This window comes from Pimephales promelas, chromosome 17 (genome assembly GCF_988280905.1).
Source record: "Pimephales promelas chromosome 17, fPimPro1.hap1.1, whole genome shotgun sequence".
Taxonomy (NCBI): Eukaryota; Metazoa; Chordata; class Actinopteri; order Cypriniformes; family Leuciscidae; genus Pimephales; species Pimephales promelas.
In genome coordinates, this window is record NC_142785.1 from 27805951 (window position 1) to 27831910 (window position 25960).

Consider the following 25960-nt stretch of genomic DNA (forward strand, 5'->3'; position numbering starts at 1 on the left):
ATAGTGTAGCAATAGTTACCTTATCACAGTCTCATACACACTCGTTTATACACACACAGACACACCATTCTTTCTCTGCACTTTTATTTTTAAGCTGAAATGAAATTTCAGGGAACAATAAGAAATGAAAAAAATAGTAATAATAGAATCCATTCTGTGACCACTACCACCTTTGTACTTAATAATTCTCTGTAAAGAGAGAAAGCACACTTGGTGGAATAGTGCAGGCTCTCTCCTTGATTGCTTTTGTTCTTCTACAGTAGTTCTCCCTGCCCCCGTCAGCCTTTAGTTATAAGAACTTGTCTCTTTTTTCCCTCTCGCAAGGTATTTTGACTTTGACAACAAACTCTGAAGGTCACAACAGCATTTTTTAGATACAAGCAGGAGGCCTCCCTTAATATAAAAGAAAGACAAAGGACATCATTCATCACAGACCTAATGTTCATGTGCTCAACTCACAATCAACAGTTGTTTCCTTGCTTGAACGAGCCAATGATTTGACCCAGTTTTAGTGAACACCGAAAAGAAACGGCTCTCTATTGGCAGTGACCTCAGCACCAGATTACTTTATCTCTACACATCACTGCTCACTTCCTGCTCCGGTCAGCAGTGACACAAGACACAAGATCATGGGGTTAGCCGAGTTATTATGAAGACTGGCAGAACTGTTGTCGACACTCTATCATCACCGGATTTTGACGTATGTAGAACACAAAACACTGTACAGGATGCATGAGATCATTGCACTTGTTTTGATGGGCCAAAAGCATTGATGGATGAAGGCTTTTAGAACGCTTCTCATTCTTGTGTAACATAAAATGCTTTATTTCTAAAGAAATGTTTTACCAAAAACTGAAAATTACCTCACTCTCATGTCATTTGAAACCCGTGCTTCTCAACCAGGGGGCCACAGGATAACTTGAAATTATCTAATTATATTTAAAAAAACACCCAAAAATGAAAATTCTGTCAGTATTTACTCACCCTCATGTTGTTCCAACCCTGTAAGACCTTCGTTCATCTTCAGAACACGAATTAAGATATTTAAGATATTAAGATCACTCCTGCATACTAGTCCATAGGCTTCTTGAGGGAATGACTCTTGCTGGCCTCGAAAAGACATCGTTAAAATAGTCCAAGTGACTACAGTGGCTCAATCTTAAGTTTATCAAACGACAAGAACACTTTTTGTGCGCAAAAAATAACGACTTTATTTCAAGTATTCATTTATTTCTCTCTCTGCCTCGAGTCAGGTTACTAGTTTAATAGCGTAAGCTTCTGTTGTTATACGTCACACGCATCACAAACATGACCAGCGTCGGCCAATAGTGAGCCTACGTGTGACGTAGCTCTACGCAATCACACTACGTTAACTCACTACAGCATGAACCTATCCGCCTATGATGTGTAGTTAATGATGTAATTGTCATCAGGTTGCGTTAAGGACCCATCAGCCTGTGCCATTTCATAACAGAACTTGGTATATATCATCACTCCCAGTTTCTGTTATTAAAAAAGCTTGAAAACAAACAGCATTTTCGGGATTACATCAGAAATATCAGTGGAAACAATATTTAAACCCAAGTTACTAATATTGTCTCATTCTTGGCACATAGGAATAACATGGAAATATTGCAGCTTGGGAAAAGTCCAAGTCCAGTGACAGCCCAAGGACGTTTTCTGGAGACCTTCAAATCGTATAAAGGGAGAGAAAAAGACTCCTAAAACTACTGTAAACTCATCAAACAGGTGGGTTCACATAAATCAATCGTTGAGCCCAAATTAAGTCAAAGAAGTAGCCATTTTTGGGTGGCCACCAGCTTAACATCTCAAATTATCCCTATTCACAGTCTTAAGACATCTCCATTTATTTGCTGCATTTAAATTTAATAGACCCTGTTATTTTGACATGTCATTGATCATTTAGCAAGGTTTATTTGTGGCTAAAACGAGGCTTAAGTAGCTAAATTTGCCAGTAGATCTCTAAAGATGCAAGTCCTTCGAAGGAAAATGACTTCATTATTGTACAGCTTGAAGAAAATCCATGATGCAAGGACACATATCATCCCTTCAAAAACCTAGGATGAGGAGTGTTATTCTTAGCCTCTTCTGGCATTCGGTTTATGGAACTTAGAAAATTTGTGTCTAAAAAGATGGCCGAGGCTTTAACATTAAAGTAATTAGACTCAAAAGCAGCACGGGAGAGAGAGGAAGACGTGACTGTAAATCTTTAGATCGGCCAAGTTAATGACAGTGGAGGATAAGAGATGTCCAGAGAGAAGATGAAGAGATTAATTTGGCCACTGCACTTCACTGCAGGGATTCATGGAAGCAGTTGTTCCCAAGTGCTTCCCGGCTCTTTGGGTTTCAATGTTCTTGATTGCAGTAGGATGTGAGATGAACTGGATGAAGCTGCAGGATGACTCATCTTTTGGACCGGGTTTTTAAAGCCCATTCACAGAATCAGTCAGGGGTATTGCCCTGTTTTCTGAAGTACAGGTGGTCGTGTTAATCGGACCAGCATGCTAATTGGGATGCATCTGTCCTTGTAATCAAGGGCAGCTACCTGGATAACTGCAGTAGACATGCCAGCTATAGGAAAATGTGTTTTTTTTTAAATGTAATGGGTCACAAAAAAAGCAATTGACTATAGCTCCAACACATCACATTTTTTCAATCTGCAGAGTCAAAAAAGCATTGCACTTTCTTAAGCCAAGTTCACACTACAGGATTTTAAGCCAGATTTGCAAATTGTTGAGCTCGCCGACAGGTCAGGGTGTTATTGCGTGCAAATCGGAAGGGATTAGCGGACGATGAACGCTTGCCAATCTGTTAGTAAAGAGCCAACAACGCATCAAAGACGCTTTGCCGAGCCCAGAAAAATATCTAGCATGCTAGATATCCAGAGCTGTCGCACGACTCAACCTCACGTGATGTCATGAGCTACAGCCAATCTGAGCAAGGCATGGGTTGTTGAGGTCACCAGGCAAATCTTATTTTTTCTTTTTTTGCATTTTTTTTCTCAGAGCAAATCATCGCGCAAACAGTTTGCAGCACTAGTTTCTGTCTGACGTCCATATTCACGTGTTGTGTCCTTCTCTTCTTCGCTAGGTATTGGCGTCATTTCCGGTTCGTTTTATCGCGTGATTTTTCGTGACAAAACGTGGTTTGTAGACAAGATAAAATCGTTGGGTGACAGAGTTGTTGTCAACTCGTGTAGTGCGTTACCTCCTGTTGCGGATCAATCACGTTGTGTCGTGTGCTGTGAACAGCTCAACAACTTGAAGTCATGTAATGTGAACCGCACAGTTCAGCCCGACGTTTTAAAATCATGTAGTGTGAACTAGGCTTTAGTAAAGTCCTCTTTTTGAAAAATACAAATACTTTGTCTCTGACTGCTAAAAAAATACAAAATACATTTTTAATATTATTTCATTTCCCGGGGTCGTCTGCTGTCATCACTGTCTAGTGGCATTTTCCTGTTTAATTTTGTCCATTTTGTCTTATACTTTTGTTAGAGTTGCTTTAGATATTATCTAAAACGTTGTGGTTGTTGTTTTGTTTGTTTTTATAGCTCAATGCAGAGTCATGAAAATGTATTTTAGCTTAATCCATTGTATTTTATGTTTTGATGCTTATTTCAGTTAACGACAATGTTTCATAAAACATCTTGTTGGTTCAACTTAAAGTAAGTTACTTGGTTGCTTTAAAATTTCGAGTTCTTTGAAAATTGGTTTAAATACAAACTCAAAATATGTTATCTAAACCACATTAATTATCTAAGTTAATTTGACAAAGGTTGTGATGATATTTCTTTCAGTCGGTTGCCGGTAATTACGCTGCTGAAGGTTTTCCTTGTAATCGCCCACATGTGCTGAATTCAGGGGCCCCATCTCTGTTTTGATCAGGGATGGGAAGGTGGGCGAGAGGCCTGGATGCTGGTAAGCACCGAGGGGGCTTCTGGATCCGGCCGTGGGCCTCTATTGATGAGGACTTTGATCCATTGTGCTCAGTTCCCTCTTTACAGCGCATATGTTAGAGATATTAGTAGAATAACACGCCATTTATAATTACACTAACTGAACGGTAGCTAAGGAAAGTCCCAAAGGTAACATTGCATTACACGTGTTGCTATTACAACATGTCGTATTAACAATAGCTGTTTCCTCTGTGCATTTACGAGCTCTCGTTCCAGGAGTTCCTTTGACGTCCGAGACGTTTTTGGCCTTGATTTTTCCAGTCTAATCATGCCTTACCTAACGACCTGACACGAGTCATTGATTTTAGTGATGAATTGGGGTAGTTTTTGAAAAATGAGGAAAGGATTTTAAGATTACTAGATTAATTTCCATCACGCTTCCAGCTCCGCCTGGCCTGAGCTCTGTGATTCAGTTGGAATGGACACTCATAAATATGGCCATTACTGCAATCAGAGAGAAATATGAAAAAGGTGGACTTTCATCTGTTAGATGTTAGTATAGGAAAGCTTTCATTAGGATGGAAAATGAATCCAGAATTTAGGGTCTCTCTAGTAGGCTGAGATGTTGTAGATCAGTAGGAGAATTTGCTTGTATCGTATTCATAGGGTTTGAAGAGTTTGGATTGAAAAAGTTTTCCTCACTTCGATCTTAATGCGTGTCTCCTCTGTGAACTCTCCACAGCTATAAGGTTATATTCCATCACTATTACTCACCTGTACTGGTGCAGATCATTTTACTTTCACAAATATACAGTGGCCCCAAAAATGGACACTTAAGCCCCACACATTTTTGACTTTCATTGGATTAGATATAAAAAACCAAACATAGAGACATCGACAAAGAAATGATGCTAGAGTTTTTCCACAGAACTAACTTTTCTGAGACAATTTTTATTTTTTTTAAAGGTCATTTCCATGGATGTATGAAGTCATATTTGAACAATATATTTATTGTAACTGTGGATTAAGTGTCCACATACTTTTTGGGGCCACTGTATATTTGTGAAAGTAAAATGATCTGCACCAGAACAGGTGAGTAATAGTGATGGAATATAACCTTATAGCTGTGGAGAGTTCACAGAGGAGACACGCATTAAGATCGAAGTGAGGAAAACTTTTGACATTTTTTGAGTGAACTGTATTACTTGAATGCAATAAATCCATAAATGTTTGTGAGACAGAAACTTTTTTGGGGGGATAAATGACGATACTCCTCCACCCAACAATGAAAAATTTGTCATCATTTACTCACCCTCAAGTTGTTGCAAACCTGTATGAGTTTCTTCTGCTGAACACAAAGGAAGATATTTTGAAGAACGATTGAAACTTTGGCACCATCGACTTCCATAGTATTTTTTTTTTTCCACAATGGAAGTCAATGGTGCCAAACAACTGTTTGGTTCCAATCGTTCTTCAAAATATCTTCCTTTGTGTTCAGCAGAAGAAAGAAACTCATACTGGTTTGCTACAACTTGAAGGTGAGTAAATGATGACAGAGTTTTCATTTTTGGGTGGAGTATCCCTTTAAGAACATTCATGTATTTAGTCAAGTATTTACTTTCTGTTAGATCTGGATAAAAAAAGAGCGACATATAGCAAAGAAGAAACTTTTGACACTTGCAAAAGTGAAATTTTGACTGACATTCTCCCTAATGCTCCATGTCTCGAGTTTTGCACAATTGGAAAGCAATTCTTACTGTTTGTGAATTATCTTATGTTACTTATTTTCCTTTGTTTCTTGCCCTTAAGCATTTCACATGGCAAATGTTGTGTAGTCCCTAAGTTACTGAGCCATGTCTTAATGTTATTCATTTTTTGCCTTTTCAGTTTGCTATGTTGGTATTGATTTTCAGGAAATGGGCTTACTTCTGTTTGCCATCTTACAGTGAGAATGATGTGAACCTAACCAGATGATCTGCTCAAGCGTTTACCCAAACAAAGACGATGAGCCGTCGGTAAATCAGTGGCTTTTTGGCTTGAGCTCTCTGACCACCAGCCTCATTTACCAATGAGGAAACACAAAAATGTTAGTTTGATCTACTGCTGGCCTGACAATAAATCAGACTGTGTTGAATTTCCAGCTATTTCATCATCACTGAATGAGTTTATCAGCATCTCAAGATTAGTGAAGGGTCATGCAAAGCATCCTCTGCTATTTTACAAACAAGTCCATATAAGGTTTATCACGCTTTCAACTTAAGTTTATGCAATGTGAATTTGTGAATATAGGCAAGAAAAATAGCCTGTTAAAAATAGAGAATGAACATTTCTCTAGCAGCAATTATATGTCATGGTATTTTACTCCCACATTCCAGCTGTTGTCATTAAAAAATGAATATACCGTTCGTTTACCACGATTTGTTGCAGGTCTCCAGAGAAAAGCCATGAAAACATCAGTAGAAGAACATCTCAGGGTGACATCCCTGTGGACTCCAGAGTCAGGGTGACCATAAAGAGACCCCGTGTTTCACCCCCATGTCCTGATGGAGAAAGGTCAGGGGTCATAGGGAGCATGGATATGCCCATTCCCAGAGGGGCTGAAGGGGTAATGGAATGGCAGATTCTGGCCAAACGGAGCAATTTGCACTTATCTCATCTGAACATGGAAGAAAAGAGAAAGACATGAATGGGTAAGCACTACAATGACCGTTCAGATTGGCCGCGGAAGATTGCTATAATGTGAAACATTGAAGGTATTAAAATGTGTGTGAGATAAAGTACTGTTCAAAAGACTTTTATAATGTTCTTTTTTAACAGGATTTGAAGAAAAATAATTTATCAATGTTAACATAAAAATATTAAGCGGCACAACTGTTAAAGGTACAAGATGATTGGGGAAAAAATATGAGATGGGAGGAAAAATGCTTTTGCGTTCCAAAATGTTTGCATTCATTGAGTTTTTCAGGGAAACGCAAATGTTTTGCGAGGTTTTCGTGTGTGTATTCCTTGCTGTCCACAGACAAAACAGTCCTGTGACCTATTTTTGTGTCGTAACCCACCCGTTAAGAAGCACTGTCAAGTGTTATTGGCTGTGTTCCATGATCAGTACTGGCTCTTCACCTGTCACTCTATCACAGAGATGGTCTTTTATGACCATTATCAAGCCATTGTGATTCCTTTGTGTGACTTTTTATGGTTGTGTCAACTTTAACAGTATGCAGACTCTGGTATTTGCATTGCATTTTCCTTCGTCTCCCCTGCTTCCCTGTCTATCTACACATCTGTCTTCGCTCTAATAAAAACTGTCAGCTTCCAGCATCTGTTGGCCCAACAAATATGATGTGATGTTTCTTTCCATTTATTTTATACCACAAATTATACTTAGCTTATTATATGTGATGTTTGTTTCCATTTTACTCCTCAAGGAGATTTCTGTGGCACCGCCAGTAATTAACAGTTAGTATTCTGTCTTTTCTCATTAGTCTTCAAGTCTGGAAAATATCCAAACAAAATCTGATTCTTGAGGACTGGGACAATACAGGCTATAGAGCTTAAGACATTAAAGTTATGAACCAAGGATTTGGTTTTTCGTGATATTCACATAAATTTGGGAGCTTCATTTTCATATTCCCAAACATTCATACAATGTGAATTTTCTTGCCAATGACTCAATATGAATTGACACTGTCATATACAGTGCAAAAATAATGACTCATGTATTATAACCATTGTCCAATCTTGTATTTACTTTAATAAATCAATGAATTGGAAAAAAAAAAATATTTATGTATGTATTTATAGCTACTGATTGGACCTACTTACAGTATGGAAAACTCTATTGACATTCTGAGAACAAGTGATATTTTTTTTATATCATTTTGATAAAATAAGACATCAAATCAAATGTTAAGAACATTCTAATGATGATCTAATTAAAATGTGAATTGAAACAATTAACTAATGGCATGAACATTGTGGAGCATGTTTTTCCAGGAATCCGTTGGAAGGGTTTGCTAAGTGGATTCGGCTGATCAAAAAGCAATTTTTTTTATTATTGGTGTTGATTAATTCTCATTTTTGTGTCTCGACTAAATATCTCCAATCTGCCTTCCAGCTTTCCCACATCAAGTGCATTCAAATGAGCCACAGTGACAGAGGGTCTGATGGGACGTATTGATGCCCAGGTGATGAAGCTGATCCTCGGGCGCTAGAAAGATGGATCCCCTTTATCTGCTCCCCCCTCCAGCGCCACTAACCGCAATCAGAGCCACCGTGAGCTGCTTCAACTCTGGGAGAGCAATGAGACTCTGGAGACCAACCAAGCCATTGCTTTGATCTGAAAGAGAGAGGGAGAGAGACAGAGAGGGAAGGCCCTCATCTTGCCCCGGCCCTTTAGGAGAGGTCATAAAAAGCGTCTCCATTAGGCAGACGCTTCAATCTCGGCACCAATATTTACTTTACAGGCCTTCGTCAGTGAGATCATTCTAGACTCAGTGTCTCTTTTTAGCTGTCGGTTGCATCTGAGATTCAACTACTAAAGTGTTTGTGCAATTTCCATTAGAGCAGTGTTAAAGATCTGGGATGCAGTCAAAGCTGGAAATAAGATCAAAAGCACACATTTGTTTGACTAAATTACATTTTTTTTTGTCTCAAATCCTTCCTAGGTAATAACTAACCTTTTAATTAAAGATAAAAGTTTTAATTCTTTTTATAAAAGAAAGATAAGACAGGGTGATGACCTCATATATTTATTTTTTTTTATCAGATTTTCATTAAATGCGAATGGTAGGGGTTGGATTAAAAGGTGAGATGATCAGATACTTGCGCTTGTAATATTGAAGGTTAAGATTGGAATGTGTGTGTATATACATGTGGATCCAAAAGCCCAGACCAGATAAAAAAAGATAATATATATATATATATATATGTGCAATAAATAGAAGGTTAAGACATTGTCAAAATATTGTATGAAATATGTTCTATTGCCTATGAAATGTTTGTAATTTTTTTGTGACATTGACTGTGGACTCCTGTATTATATAATATAATATAATATAATATTTTTAGGAAATATAATTTTTTAATCAAATTGTTATACTGCTCAAAATTGTGCTATCAACATTTTGGAAACTGCTTTATTTTTTTATAACATATGTATATTCTATTATTAGTGTTTTAGTGGCTTGTATCTTAACCTAGCTCTCTTTTTCACAGATATACACATGTGACAAAATATCCAGACTGAATGAGAGAAGCTGGAGCTCATTAGTGTGTGTTGACACAAGGAAACAAGAGACTGACTTCCATCAGGGCTCTGATAGATCACATCAGTGCTGGACTGCAAGCAGGTATTGATCAGAGTGTGTGTGTGTGTGTGTGTGTGTGTGTGTGTGTGTGTCTTGGGGTGTTTGAGTGGCACTATGGGTCTATACCTTGTAATATCGCCCAGTATGAGGCCTGTCTGTCTGCTGCGATCTGCAAGACTCCCCACCACTGTGTTCAACAAGGCATGAGAGTTCTTGTATTGCTCAAAGAGAGAGAAGCTCAGAGACTAGAGTGTGTGCTTGCACATGTTACAAAGTTCATTGTTCTTTTTTTCTTGGTGTATGGCTTTCTGTTTCCTTTTTCAAGGGGATTTATCATAGAAATTACAGCAATACGTGTTTGAACTTGCTTTATATATTATACACTGTTATGTTAGTGTATAAGAATTTCTCTAACTGTGCTTTAAACGTGTCTTAAAGGGATAGTTCACCCAAAAATGAAAATTATCTCATCATTTACTCGCTCTCAAGTTGTTACAAACCTGTATGAATTTCTTCTGCTGTGCAAGATATTTTGAAGAAAGTTTGTAACCAGGCGGACAGATATAGGACAAAATACACACATATCTTCAAAATATCTTCAACAGAACAAAAGAAATAAATACAGGTTTGGAACAACCTGAGTGTGAGTAAATGATGACAGAATTTTCAATCACTTTAACTTGTTTGTTTTAGGCTGCACTTAATAATTGTAAAATATTCTGGAATACTTGATTCGGATCAGTTGATCATGTCATTCTGAGATCATATATTTAGTTTAATGGTCACTAAGCCAACACACTCTCATGGTAATTCTTATCTATTTTACATTTTGGCAAATTATTATGAATTCTAATTTATACGTTTTCTTATTATCAGCTCACGCCCCACTAATGGATTTTAAGATAGGATTAAAGGTGGACCTTCATGCTAAGTTTTTTCCCTTCTAATCACATCTTATGAATTTATATGAAATATTATTTTAAAATTTTTGGAAAGCAGTTGGTAGCTTTTTTGTATATTTATAATACTGTATATTGTGTATATTGAAATATATCTGATATTGATATATAGTGGATACAAACCGACATAAAACAAATATTTGATTTTGCATTATATGTCACTAATCTAATATCTGACATTGACCATGTGATATTTATTGTTGTAATAGATCTGATATAAATATATCACATGACAAGATATAGGACTGACTCAACACCCAAATACATCGTTAGACTGTCCGAGACAAGGAAGCGGGTGTAGGTAGAGATCCTAACGCTCCCCCAACAACACAGACACATTTGAGAAGCAATCTGAGTTTACCACCGTCCCTCATATTAGTCCCTTGAGTCTGATACCCATCTCAACCCCCCTCACTGTGTTTTTACTTAGGCCTGTCAAAACATCAGAATATACTGACAAGGAGTTTGAAATGAGAGCAAATATGAAATTTAGAATGTTTTTCTTGTTGCATTGATTGAACTTTATATGGCTTCTGTTGTATCGAGTAAATATTTAAAAAGATTAATAATGGTCAGGATTGATCCCGAAAGAAATGGAGAGGAGGAGTGCCTGATGGCTAAACTCATAATACACCGTAACACTTGAGGTTTGGGTTATTGGTGACCAATAATTGATCATCTGTATTAGTGTCTCTGTGTAATAATGTTTTTTTTACAGTGCACCATTGCTTTGTTAAACCACAAGACCTTTCTCAGTGTTTTTATTAGCAAAACGTGTCAGAACAGCAGGATTTTATCTGGGTTAACACACTGGAATATCAGCATCCCACCTGGCCCCTGATCCTGCTACTAGCTGATGTCATGTCTAATTTCCTGTCCGCTTTCTCTCCCCGTCGACTCCTGAATCGTCCATCTGGAGATATATGTCTGTCAGTCATATGGCACACACTCACAATCATTCAAAAGTGTGGGGTAAGTATAAGATTATTTTAAAAGAAATTAATACTTTTTAAATCCAGCAAGAATGCATAAAAAATCTTAATATTACTAAAGATTCACTGTAAAAAATAAACCTGTAAAAAAAACGGTAAACTACTTGCAGCAGAGGTTACCAGCATCATAATGTAAAAATACGGTGTGTTACTGTTTTTGAAATTAACAGCTAAATATCGTATTGTTAGCTACAGTATAAAACTTTAATTTAACAGCTATATGCTCTAACACAAAAACAGTAACACACTGTGTAATTACGGTATTATGATGGCAACCACAGCTGCCTGTAGTTTACCGTTTTTTTACAGGATTACTTTTTACAGTGAAATAAATACTATTCTTTTGATCTTTTTAATCCTCAAACGATAAATGTCAAATAAATGCAGCCTTGGTGAGCATACATTTCTAAATTATGTAAAAAAAAAACTTACCGACCACAAAATTTAGTGTGTGTGTGTATACAATGTATATATATATATATATATATACTCTCATACTATACTGAAAAGGGGTTATATATCAAATATGATCAAATAAAAATATACTTTCAAATTACATATTTTTACATGATATTTCTATAAATATATAATTTATAAACATTTATATTTAATTTTTATATGATACACGTGCAAATATGAAAATATATTGCTAGCTTTCTCCCCACTAACTGAATGTTTAGCCATGAATGTGACCTGAGATAATCATAGACAACCTCCTTAAAACAAATGCACACACTCACATACACTCCATGTGACCCTCTCTCTTGCTGACAGATCTGTCAATGGCCCACAATCTGAACTGAAGATGACCAGCAGGAATGGCTCCCTGTCCTCGTGATGACCCGGAGCGTGTGTGAGTGTGTGTGTGAAGGTGTCCCTCCACAAAGCCTCATCCGTGCACTTAATCATGTGCTAGCCACCAGCTTACACAGACTGTCTGGAGAAGAAACAGGCCAATATGGACTGTCAGTAATCAACATGGCATTTAGTCATTCCCTGCCAATTAGCAAAGCATTACCAGCCCCGGGTCAAAGGCGGAGCCGCACGCCAGCCGGCGGATGAAACCGGAGTGATGTGCTCTCCACGGAGGATCATCTGATGTCACCACTGCCCAAGCCCAATGCCGGTGCATGGAGGGGTCAGAGCAGGTATTCAGGCAGATGGCCATCTTGAAAATACTTCATGAGACTTTAACAAAGGTATTTTTGTGTGTGTACGAGACAGGGACTAGTGGGAACCTAAGAAATAGATAGGGACAGAACATGTAGCAGTGTTTTATCAGTTGTGTTTGCTCTGTTGTGTCTCAGTGTGACTGCCTGGCTGCCCTGTCAGTGACTTTAAGGTTTGTTGGCTAATCAGTCTCATTTTGCCTCATTAGCCGCCTGTGTGGAGTTTCCTTCAAACTGAGATGATGTATTAACAGGCCAAATAGTCTTCTGGCTGCCCTCAGGGGTGAGACACGAATGAAATACGCGCGTGTGTGAGGAAAAAGGACAGATAGAGCACCATATGTGTACATTCGACTGGTTAAAGGAAATCACATATTAGGCCTCTTCAGTCAGTGTGCCAATCATGTCTCATAGAAATGAGATGAAATGGAGATTTTTGTTTGTGCCACCAAAAATAATTTATACCTTTTATATTTAGCCTTTTTGTCTTTTATTAAGAAAAAAAAACATGGTTGCGTTTTAAGTCAGGTTTTTGAATTTTTTATGCTGACCCCTAAATTTGAGCCTAAAATAGCTCAGTTTGATAAACCTTCTAGACATTATAAATTTTACATTATGAAACAGATCCTGTTACTATACTCACTTTTTCACTTCACCTTGTGAATTTTAGTATAAAGATTAAAGAAAGCCATTAAAACTGTTTAAATGCTTAAACGATAAAATACATTTTAAAATATAAAATGCATGTGTCCAATAAAGAGAGCATATTATGAAGAGTATGATCCAAACACACAGACAGAGTAAAGAAAGTCTCATTTCTGTCAGTATTGCAAAGTGATTTTAGTGAAGTGAGACGTCTAGCACACCCCAACACCCCCTAATCCCAAATTTCATATACCAAGTCCCAAGCTATCTGCATTTTACCTCAAAATTATCCCTAAAATCATTAGCGGCAGTGTAATCTGTTTAACTTGGCAAAGGGTTTCTGAAATGATCCTGGCGATTTACTCTATTAACACAACCTCCTGGAGGGAGCATTTTGTTTTCCTTTGTCTTGTTTGTGTTTATAACTTGCATAATTTATTTTAATGGTTTTTATCAGCGTTTTATTTCAGCGTGTTTTTTATCCTGAGAGAGGAAGTTATTGAGAGTGATAAAGGCTAATCTAAACCCCAGATCTCCATTAAACGGCTCTATTTCCTCACTGAGTGAGTCTGGAAATGGAGCTGCCTTTAAAGAATGCAGTATGACCTTAAGGGTACCGAAGTATGTGTGTGTGAGTGTTGGTGAACAGGAAAGAAAGACGCATTTAAACAAAGCACACAAGGGGGTTTATTACTGGGAAAGGTACAGTCTGTTGCATATTAAAAGAGCCATTTTGCCCTCAGAAATGATCAGACAAACACATAAAAATTTGAATACAGTGGGGAATTTTTTTTTTAATCAGACACCTTTAGGAACATAATTTAAGTGTACAAATATAATTTTCATTATTTTGAACAATGTATCACTTATTTGTAGGGATGTGTCCAAATACTGAAGGTATTAGTTGTATTACAGACCATTAGTTGTGAAATATAACCATATATTTAATTTTAATGGTGATGATTATATTTAAAAGTCTCTTCTTCGTGAAATATAACAGTTTATTTAATTTTAATGGTGATGATTATATTTAAAAGTCTCTTATTTGATCCACGTAGAACTGATTCACTGACTGCCGTGACAGATCCTTAAAAAACAGGAAATTTAAGGACGTGTTGCACGGTTTCTCTTAGAGTTTTGTATTGTATATGGAAGGAAAAGGGAATCTAAACCTTGATGCTCCAGTTACAATTAACATGATCTACCTGGGTTATGATGCTGGCATGTGGAAAAGCATCGCTGAGCTCTGGTTGCACAGTGGAACCACCGCAGTAACACACTGTATATTTACCAGTGGACTGCAAGGGGACATTATCAGACGCAGCTTATCAGCTCCAGTTTTGTCCACAGTTTATTGCAAATCTGGCAGGAACAGCAGCATGTCAAGGGAAGCACAAGAGTAAAGCCCTTTGAGGAATTAAATACATAAACAATCCGAAAACTACCAGAATAGCAGAAAACGACAGTAGTTGTTTATACACTCTATGTCTAAACAACGCTGGGTTGTTTCAACCCAAATTTGGGTCAAATATGGACAAACTCAAACGTTGGGTTAAAAATGCAATTAAAAAAATGAACAGTTGAAAGTTGAAGTTAAAATTTGAAATGACATTTTTAACCCAACATTTGGGTTTGTCCATATTTTACCCAAATTTGGGTTCAAACAACCCAGCATTGTTTAGAGTGTAGATTCTTCTTTAATTTTTCTTAAAAGGATCATCCAAAAATGGATAATGTCATCATGTTTTCTAGTCAGATCTTGTTCATTTCAAACATTCATATACCTAGACTTGAGGCCTACTGTATATATCAGTTTGTTCCTCACAAATTATTGCAAGGCCCTGTAATTTAACATATATTGAATGCATTACTTTGATGTACTTTTTTAGTATAAATCAACGACATGAAGGGCAGTAAATGATGAAAGAAATTAATTTTTTGAACGATTTATTCCTTTACGTGTAAAAACGTTTTTTTGAAGTTTGAACATAAATATACGTATATGCCCAATCTATATGATACTTCTTAAAGATTCTTAAACTAGGAGCAATTACTCTATCAGTGCCACAAAGACATGTATTAACAGAGAGAGTGGTGTGTATGGGTGTGTGTGTGGCCTGGTAAACCCTACATTGTGGGGACATTTTGATGGCTATATCTGAAATCCTTGTCCATTTTTTGGTCCCAACGAGGAAAACTGCTTCTAAATCATACTATGTGATGTTTAAATGCAGAAAGTTTTCTACGATGTGTAGGTTTAGGGGTACGGTTAGTATAAGGGGATATAATAGTATAAAAATCATTGAAAGTGCCCAAAACACAATGCGTGTGTGTTTGTGTGTGCGCTGTTGTTTGCTCTAATGTATACAGTATTAGTTCAAACCAGAGAAACAACTGCTATATTATATTACAAAAGTCTGTCTTGTCCATGCAACACAATGACATTAAGAATCATTTTAATCTTGCTTGCATTAATGAACATGGGATATTGTTTTTTATTTCACCTTTTAATGAGTTGTTAAAGTATTGAAGTTGAAAGCTTTTTTTCCTGTATAATATTTTGCCCTAAGCAGAGAAACGCATGAGCTAAAAACTCATTTTACGGAGGCAAATGGAACGGCAGGCTCTCCTGTTTGTGCCATGCAGCGCTTTAGTGAGCCTGGAGACTAATGAAGTGCTCCTTTACCGGCAACTGGGGTTTAATTTACCCTCAACCCCCCCAAAACCCCCTGCAGTGTGACACAGAGCCGCAAAACACTCCGTTCACACTCGCTTTCTCCAACAAAACAGTTCAGTAAGAGTGCGCTGCAAAAATATAAATTTTTACTCTGTATTTTTGTCTTTTGTTAAATATAACATTTCTAACCAAATTTAGACATTTAAAACAAGAACAAATAATACAAGATATATTCTCTAATATATTTTTCAGTTTTTTTGTTTGTTTTAATTTTAATTGTTTTTTAGTCAATAAAAATACTGATTAAGAACAAGACTTTTTTTTCCACAAAAAACAGTTTTTTTTATTATTATTTGCTTAGTTTTAAGTATTTCCAACACTTGATCATGCATAAACCTGCCCACATCTGATTTTTTTGCATACGTTATTATATCAGACCATGCATGCATGTCTGTATACGTGTGTTTAACCATGGTTTAAAGAAGTTGAAGACTTCTTTTGGGATATCCCCTTACATTAAGACAGGAAATATATACTTCAGAATAAGGCCGATCCAGTTTGTGACTCATGTAATTGTTTCACTTAACATGCATTAGTGTTATAGGTTTAGGAACAGAATACGCCTTTGTATACAAGTCAGAGCTTGTTTATATTATGTTGTGCTTCTGTTTATGTTACATGAATGAGAGAATATGTTTGCACGAGTGTGTGTGATGTGGGACCATGCAGAAGGTCGGATGTGCCAGTGATATCCACATCTGTAGCGTGGCAGTGTGCTCTCGCCTGCAGTGGTCAAAGCGGGCAGCCATCCAAACGCTAATCTGCATTAGCAGCACAAAAGATCCGGGGAGGGAACCGCTGCGAGGATGCTCCTTCATTTACTGGAGATTTATAGAGGTCCAGAATCAGGAGTCGAGACGCCCAGTGTTTTCCCTATCATTTGCTTGCATCTAAAGAGTTTGGGGAAATCATTTGGAATCAAGCACCCACAAATCTTGGTTGTGTGGGGTGGTTGGAATTCCAGGGTCTAGAAAAGGGAAAAATGGAATTTGTGTGGATGCATGTGTGTTTGAGTGTGAATGCGTGCAAAGAATCGTATAAAAGTAATATTAGGTTCCAGGGTTTGTAGAGCTGTTGAGTCCTGAAGCTGGAATATGGAAATGCGTGGAGTCTATTGAAGGCGGGAGGTCATTGTTTGGGGGGCTGTGATGATTTATGTTCTTTACTATGGCCATTGTGTGGGGCCAAGTACATCAATGCAGCCAACTCGCTTTGGACACACACCCAAATGGCTGTGACCCCTCATTCACATGATGAAGCTGTTTCCTGCTCACAGACAGATACACTGGTTGAGTCAGCTCTTTCCTTTTTTCCTGTAAGATAAAAATGTGGGTCTCTTGCTGCTGGGTGAGGGGGTCCTAGAGTTTGTGAGAGAGGAACATGGGGTGACAGGTCGATGTGTTATACTTAGACAAAAAAGAGAATTGACCATGTAATGTAAATTAATGCAATTTTTATAACAGTGTAACAGACCAAATCAACACGGTCTCATCTCAAGACGTCATCTACGTCTTGAGATGACGATGACGTCATGACGATCCTAGGGTGTCATCTAACTGACGCTTTACCTTTAGCACCAGTTAGATGACGCGGGCAGGTTTAGGGGTAGGGTTTGGATTAGATAGCGTCATCTAACTGACGTTAAAGGGTTAGTTCACCCAAAAATGAAAATTAAGTCATTAATTACTCACCCCCATGCTGTACCAACCCCGTAAGACCTTCGTTCATCTTCGGAACACAAATAAAGATATTTTTGATTGAATCTGAGAGCTAGATCAGTCCTAGATAGACTGCCTAAGGGAATGGCTCTTGACGGCCCATAAAGTCATTAAAGAAAAGGCTTCCATGTGCCTACAGCGGCTCAATTATAAGTTTATCAAGCGATGAGACTACTTTTTGTGCGAAAAAAAACATAAATAACGACTTTATTCCACTATTCCATTACTTCCTTATGGGCGCATGCGCGAGAACTGAGACGAGGACGTTCTCATTCGTCTACTTCTTGTTATCGGCTGCTCACCGCTTAGGAGTTTTACCACCACCTACCGTATAAAATGATGATCCATATATAAGGCGCTCCGGATTATAAGGAACACTGTTGTTTTTTGAGAAGATTAAAGGCTTTTAAGTGCACCTTATAGTGCGGAAAATACGCAAATTGAAAAGCGTATGTACAGCGCGCATCTTCCTCTGCTTGTAAACAGAAAGTTTTGCGCTTCCAGCTATATCAGCACATCATCTTATACGGTAGGGGGCGGTAAAACTCCTAAGCGGTGAGCAGCCGGTAACAAGAAGTAGACGAATGAGAACGTCCTCGTCTCAGTTCTCGCGCATGCGCCCATAAGGAAGTAATGGAATAGTGGAATAAAGTCGTTATTTATGTTTTTTTCGCACAAAAAGTAGTCTCGTCGCTTGATAAACTTATAATTGAGCCGCTGTAGGCACATGTAATATTTAAACCTTTTCTTTAATGACTTTATGGGCCGTCAAGAGCCAGTCCCTTAGGCAGTCTATCTAGGACTGATCCAGCTCTCAGATTCAATCAAAAATATCTTTATTTGTGTTCCGAAGATGAACGAAGGTCTTACGGGGTTGGAACAGCATGGGGGTGAGTAATTAATGACTTAATTTTCATTTTTGGGTGAACTAACCCTTTAAAGGGTGCCCTAAAACGTCGGATGATGACGTATGGTCAAAAGCGTCAGTTAGACGACGTCTTGGGATGATCAAAACCAAATGCATATAAATATCAGTTGTCTATATGTCCCAATATTATGTCTTAGTAAGATAATTTTTAATATATACAGTATATATAAGTGTATATATATATATATATATATATATATTAATGATCAGAGCTAACGCAATTATACAATCAAATAATGATTGAGAATGCGTACAAATAAACGTTTCTGTGATGTATAGATAATCAAGTAAGCCTATAAGTTGCTTCAGTCCCGTAAAATGTTCATCTTGAAACGTTAAACAATATAAAAGTTATTCTTATTAATATGTTTACACAGAAAAAAGACGCATGTACCAAAAACTGAAGGTGGACATTTTTAGAATTATACTGAGAGGACGTTCAGTACTAAAAAAATATGAACAGAGGCCAGCAGCAGACATGTAGAAGATTATATGCAACAGTCTTTTCAGCAAGGTTTTGATCATGTTAATAATATAAGACATTAGATATTCATTATATATGAATTTCTAATTAATTTTCCTAGCACGCACCCTGGGCATGGAATCATTTGCTAAAAGATCTAAAACTAGACAAATTTGTGTCAATTGGTGAATTTAAAGGCATCATAAAGAGAGTGGTAATGGAGGGTTGTGATTGTTTTTGTTGAAAGGATACTATGTTTTAATATTTCTGTTCTACTTACTGTATGGCTGCTATTTTGCCAGGACTCTCTCATAAAATAGATTTTAATTTCAATGAGACTTCCTGGTAAAATAAAGGTAAATAACAGTAGGCTATTATATATCATTCAATATGCTTAATGGAGTTAAGAACCTCATATGAAATTAAAGGGATGGTTTACCCAAAAATTAAAATTCTGTCAATAACCCACTTCTTCTGCGAAACACAAAACATATTTAATGCTCTTTTTTTTATATATATATATATGGGATCCAACGTTTTTGTGTTTTGCAGAAAAAATGTCACAGGTTTTTAGGTAAACTACTCCTTTAATTTCAGGACTTTCCGTAAGCTCTCCCTTCTCTGATCCTCTGAGACATTTGCAGAATTCCAGCCATTACTGACTTTAGAGGTCAAGGGTTATGTCTTGAAATAACACAGGCCAGAGGGGCACTGGTGTCCACCTGATCCCTGTGAGGTGGAATGTTGCAAGGTGGACAGATAAAATGTGCTTCAGATAAACCTAACCCAACCCTGATCTCTAGACAGAAAGTCCAAACAGTGAAATGATTACGAACGTTTGTTCATAGAACATGAGGTCAAGTAGGTCTTCAAGATGTTAAAAATGGATTTTCCTTTTCCAACATCAAAGGCTTGAGAATTTCATATATTTATTATCTAAACTGAGAGTGAGGAGATGATGAGTGCATAAAAGACAAAAAGAGCGCTTGGTTGTTTTCTAATTTATGAACTGCGTTATAAAAGTTGCTCCAACTTTACTTTGTGCTCTACTTTCCGAATGCCTTCACGGAATTGGGGACAAAGAGAACCAAGAAACTTTCATCAAATAGGTGCATGTTTATTGGTCATATTTCATTCCAAAATAAAACAAAACTAAATGAACTGTTTTTAATTAAAAAAATGTTTAGGATCACTAAGATATTTTTCTTGCTAATTGTGATTAAATACGAATTAAGAATCTAAACTGCCCTTTTTAAGAGAATGTACATATATTCTCACAAGTGTGGAACAAAATAAGAAACACATGAAATGCATTTATGTGCACTATTCATGCTTCTGATACAGTGTTTTTTGTTGAGGTAAGCAAAAGAAACTTCAGGATATCTCAATTCCTGCAGTTCAAAGCAAACCACCCATTTAATTTGGCTAATTAACCTAACATTGTGTAGTCGCCCTAAGGCAGTGAGGATAAACCTCTAGTGCTTTTTTACAAGTCGACAATGTGAAAAATAAAGCATCCAATCAAACTCTACAATATTTTTGCACAGGTTCACATAAATAGCAATAAGCAGATGCCAACATAAACAGATTTTGCGACTATGAATTTGAAACCATCAAAATATTCGACTATGAAACCATCAAAATATTAATATTTTGAAACAAAATTGTCAGTTTTCATTCAGTTAATGGCATGCTATTAATTGTGCATATTGTTAGGCCTATGCAGTTGATTTCATTATTTAAAAATAAATGTATTTGATTTCAAGGAACTTTTTTTTGGCACTGTGTTGGGTTGCCACTCTTAATGAAAACCTTTTGTCAATCCCAGCCATAGAATTTAAGAGAATATATTCATCTTTAGGGATGTATCTGTCTCAAAATCTCAGCCCAAAAAAAGTCTAAATACACAAAAAAGAGCTTTAGCACAGAGGCATCATTCATTCATTCCCAACATTTCACAGGGACTGTATAGGATGCATTGGAATGCAAAGACAGATAAAAAGAGGCTTCTGCTTCTTCCTCACGGCAGGGGACTGCGAAAGCATACACACATAAACTAAAACACTGGGTACAGCCCAACCCCCTACAAACACACACACACACACACACGATTCCCCACAGAAATGGGACCTGAACACTGGTGTTCTGAGAGAAAATGGGGGTGGAATGAAATCCAAAAGACTGAAAGAGAGAGAAGGAAGAATGAAAGCTGGAATAAACAATGCTGAAAGTGAAAAGGAAGTTGGAATGAAAGAAGTAAACTGTTTAAAAAGAGGAAAAGAACAAGGTAACGAGAAGGACAGAGCAGGCCTAACGAGAGAAAGTAGAAACGACCAAAATAGAAAGTGTTTGTTAAAGCCAAAACCTTTTGTTCCACGTGCATGTTTTCTGCCCATCCAGGCACAAACTTATTAAGTGGAGCTTCCAATTCCTTTTCACATTGAGCAAGTCACATTAAAATAGTGAGCTCATATATTTTATATTCTTTATAATGTGATGATAATTAAACCACGAGGATAATAAAGCATGGATGTATAATGCTAATCCTCTCTTTTCTCTGTGTTTGTGAGATACAGGTTGTTTCAGTCTCAGCAACGAGCAGAGACTGCCGATGGGCGCTTTGTGCACGGCTCTGAAAAGATCCGCCAGTCTGGGCCGATGGGACAGAGTTAAGGGGGTCGGAATGGTCAGGCTGGTATAAATACTTCTCATTGTGCACATTAAGGAGATGCTCCCAGCAGGGAGTCCATAAAGCTCCAGAGGCAACACTAACACCCAATGCGGCTGCTTCCCCCCACCGTCCTGGAGAAACACCTCACGTCTGGCTTAGAAACAAGCTGAGAGTGAGGAGATGATGAGTGCATAAAAGACAAAAAGAGCGCTTGTCATAATGTTCCAGGGTTGTTTTCTAATTTATGAATTCCGTTATAAAAGTTGCTCCAACTTTACTTTGTGCTCTACTTTACGAATTGGGGACAAAGAGAACCTAGAAACTTTCATAAAATAGGTGTATCTTATTAAACCTGTGAAGAAAATGTTTATTGGTCATATTTCATTCCAAACAGTGTTTATAAAGTTTTTTCATATTTGTTTTTAGGATTGCTACTATATTTTTCTTACTAATTGTAATTAAATAAGAATTATTGTAATACTTTAATGTGGGAAAAACAAGATTTTCATATTTATTCCAGCGCATTCTCATCCCAAAAGCATCGTCATATACGATGCTTTTGCCAAAGCGTAGACATCCAACGCACATGGCACACTTTAGCGTCAATATAACACGCTTCGGTTATGGGCAGGTTTAGGTCTGGGGTAGGGTTAGGGTTCGACCACTAGGAGGCGCCTTCTGCCCCATATATATCTGCGTCTCATATTGACGCTAAAGGGTGCCATGCGCGTTGGATGTCTGCACTTTGGCAAAAGCGTCTTATATAATGCCTGGTTTATAAGAAGAACAGGCTGATTATTCTCATTACCGTAATATGAAAAAACAAATACAGTATTATTATTTCGAGTATTTTGCACCTCATACGCAGCCTACTGATTTTATACTGAATAATTATTAGTTTTTAAATAATGGGAATAGTGTGAGTAAAACATCAGGACACAATATATTAATGAAAAAAATATTGGAGAATGTGCTTAATGGTCTATTTAAAAAATATTAATGGTCCTAAGTGCTTAATTTAAGGTTTATCCAGGACATTTTCTTGAGATGTTTCATTAGGTTTACTCACATAATTATTCACAACCCGTTCAAATGCTCATTAAATACAGTCCGAGATGTATTTCGGAAAAACAAGGACAGTCTATCGTCTCACAAACTCTTGAAATCATCCACATCCTTTCAGCTGTTTAGGTGTGCGTTTTTGTGTTAAGACAGTGTAACTTTAAAAAATGCAAGAAAGAGGAAAGAGTGGTTGATGGAAGGGGGGTGGGCTTTTGTATACACATAAATATCTTGAGATACCCCCCCTCTTGGGAGGATAAGATGGGCAAACATGAAATCAAAGTGAAAAAGCCCCACAAAGAGGTGGCAGTGGAATGATTAAAAGAAGGGGGTGGAGGGGGCTCTTTTTTCCTTGTGGCTTCTTCCCAAAATGTGCTGGGCCCCACAGTGCCATGAAAAGATCCCTTATACAGAAACTGGCTGCTCCGTCTGCCTCAGATTAGGCCCCAAACAGCCCGTCATTTGGGATGGAGTATATATCTTTTATTTTATTACTCACTCACGCATCATTTGGCCATGAGATACCCTGGTGGTATCGTGGGTTTTTGTTCACAGCTGAGCCAAAGTCTTCCCAAACAAAAGTACATAAGTCCATGTTTGAACATAGTGCATACCACATGCATGATGTTCTGCAGTATCATATTTAACAAAAGTACACGCAATCCATCATGTTGATCTAACAGAAGAATACTGTAAGAAAAAGAGCATTAGTGCTATTTACATCATAGATGGTCTCCACGCAGAGGGATTTCTCATCACCTCATTTTGGAGCCAAATAAATTAAGTCTCAGTTAGAAAAAAAACATGTTAATCAGCATTAATCTTTTCATCTTTTCTCATGTCTTGGGAGTAGTTTGGGACCAGGGGCCCGTTCTTCGTAAACGAGATCAAACAAGACACCCAAGATAAAATCATCGTGCTCATCCTGATCCGGCTAATTAGGTTCTTCGAACACCTGCCGGTTATGATTAGTATTGCTGAATTGAGGTATCTGAGATAATTGCACGAGCATGCGCTGGTTTAAAAGGGGATATGAATCGATAGTAGAAACATTGATCAGCTATTGGCTGCTCACACTGGCCAATGAGCGCACTCAGTTTTTCACCACCGCAGAGCAAGAGTTATTGCTTGAAGGCAGCCCGTTCTCATCCCAAGGTGTCATCTAACTGACACTTTTGACCATGCGTAAACATCCGACGCACATGGCACCCTTTAGCGTCAATATGAGACGCGCCTCCTAGTGGTCTAACCCTAACCCTATCCTAGACCTAAACATACCCACGTCATCTAACTGACGCTAAAGGTTGCCATGTGCGCCGGATTCAGACGCATGGTCAAAAGTGTCAGTTAGATGACGCTCTAGGATGAGAATGCGTTGTTGAAGGATATGCTGATTTGAAAACTTAATTAAAAATGCCAGGGAACACCTCAATGTGTGCTAACATGGTAGTGACCATGTTAGATGTTTTTTTTATCACTTATAACAGTATATATTTTCATATTTTAATCATTTCTAAATAAATAATAACTTTGTTCATTGTAATGTCAGAGGCACCACTCAATACTAGAACATGGGAACAAGTAAAAGTGAAGTACCAGAATATTCTACATAATGGTAATTTGTATTACTTATACTAATCTCTTTTAAAAAGGCACTGTTGATATAAGTTTATAAAAGCAACCAAAAAATAGGCTGAGAATAAAAGAAAAGAAAAACAAGCATGGTGGTGGTCCTGCACCCCCACATTATATCCAGAAGAGCTGGCCCTTGGGTTGAATGTGAACCGACCTATTGTGGAGGGCATATGGGTTCAGCTCTTCCTCAGACCCACAGCCAGAGGCCAGGAGCAGAACATCTTCACTGCTGGTAAATGAACTCTAAATGGTCCTAGTACACTGTAAAATTATTTGTTTCTGCATTAAATTAAGTACAGTCATATCAACTGCTTTGACTTGGGAAATCATGTGTGAAACTTAGTTCATGTAAAAAAATATATATATGTTGCCATGAGTTAATTGTAATGAAATTGTGTTTTCCTCATTTGTGCAGTTTTACACACTACACCATCACTTTTAAGTAGTTCAGTCAACTTTAAAATCTGATTTTGACCACCTCTCATTTTCTCAAATGGGTTAAACCAAGATGTTACTTCCGAAGTTCAAGTACAGTAAATGCACAGTAAATCAGCGCTATTCAGGGATGTTGTCACGGTGAGGTGCGGATTGAATGAGGACTCAAAAAGGCAAAAAAAAAAAAAACTCCAATTCAAACATAACTAAATATGAAATTAAAGAAACTGGTACAGGCAGGTCAGGTACACAGGCAGAAGATTAACAAAAAAACACACATCGAAACAAATGCAGAGACAAATAAACCATAAAGATGTGAAGACAGGTGACACATGATGATAACGAGGGACAGGCTGGTAAGTCAGGGAGTGAGTTCAGGTGTGGAGACGAGGAGGAAGCGTGGTGAAGACACAAGCAGACGAAGACTGTGACAGATGTGAATCTATTGCATGGACGGCGAGAATGCACTGCACTTGCAGGATTTCATCTGACGGTAGGCCTACATTTTATCTAACACTAAAAAGTTAGTTACTAAATCTGAAAATACTAAATCACTAAAATCTGTTCCGTGAGAGCACGACCAATACCGCATTTAACTGTTCTGTACCCCATAACGAGTGTAGCTAGTCTCTATAGGCTATTGACGTTTTTAAATCTAAACTCCAAAAAGCAAGGAAATTGTCAGACATAGCCTACATTAGTGCATGCGACGTAAACAACTGGAAATACAGCGCTGGTTGCTCTCTCCCTATTTGACAATGACGGAATCGAACAATGTGGGCAAAGGTATAATGGGTCTATTAAATTGTATGAATTAATCCCAAAAAAAGCTGAGGGTGACGCTAACAGATAGCAGACAAACGGCTAGCAATCCACCTGTCACTCAAGTGGCTACGCCCTTAATTATGCAGAACTTTAAGGCTTAATATAATTTAAACTGATGAGTTGTAAAAAAAAAAAAAAATCACCCCCATCACAGTTTGTCATGAAGGGCAAAATGAGCTATATAGACCAAAACCACTTTTTGCACCAGGTGTATGTAAACATGTTTTTTTGTTTGTTTGTTTGTTTGTTTGTTTGTTTTTTTCTGTAAAGTTTTAACTGAGATACAGATTTGACTCACTTTTGCATCCGGCCTCAAGCGGCCAGTCGATGAATTGCTAGTTTAATTCACTTTCGTGTTGTTTTTAAGAGAGAGACAGGGAGGTTGATGCTTGCATACATAATGGTTCAGTCGAACGTGACGAAATCAATTGAGATTGAATTAAAAATGCTCAAAAATGGGACTTCACTGGTCGCATTGGTTATTGTATGTTTTTGA

The 25960-nt window shown here is 37.5% G+C and overlaps 1 protein-coding gene across 12 annotated transcripts in view; it reads left to right on the forward strand.

The window, feature by feature from the left end:
• Positions 1-21871, forward strand: part of LOC120474730 (uncharacterized) — a 57217-nt gene extending 35346 nt beyond the window's left edge. For 4 of the 12 annotated variants that reach the window (XR_016147128.1, XM_089122331.1, XM_089122323.1 and 1 more), the window contains 6 exons: positions 1617-1749; positions 6347-6609; positions 8034-9267; positions 10941-11156; positions 11951-12324; positions 21413-21871. Coding sequence is in view for 3 of the 12 variants with exons in the window: in XM_089122331.1 (XP_088978457.1) it covers positions 1617-1725 (109 nt within the window). In the remaining 9 variants the exon portion in view is untranslated. Of the gene's footprint in view, positions 1-1616; positions 1750-6346; positions 6610-8033; positions 9268-10940; positions 11157-11950; positions 12325-21406 lie in introns of all 12 variants that reach the window. The other 8 variants (XR_016147129.1, XM_089122327.1, XM_089122321.1 and 5 more) reach the window with 7 other exon arrangements.
• Positions 21872-25960: the final 4089 nt, after the last annotated feature.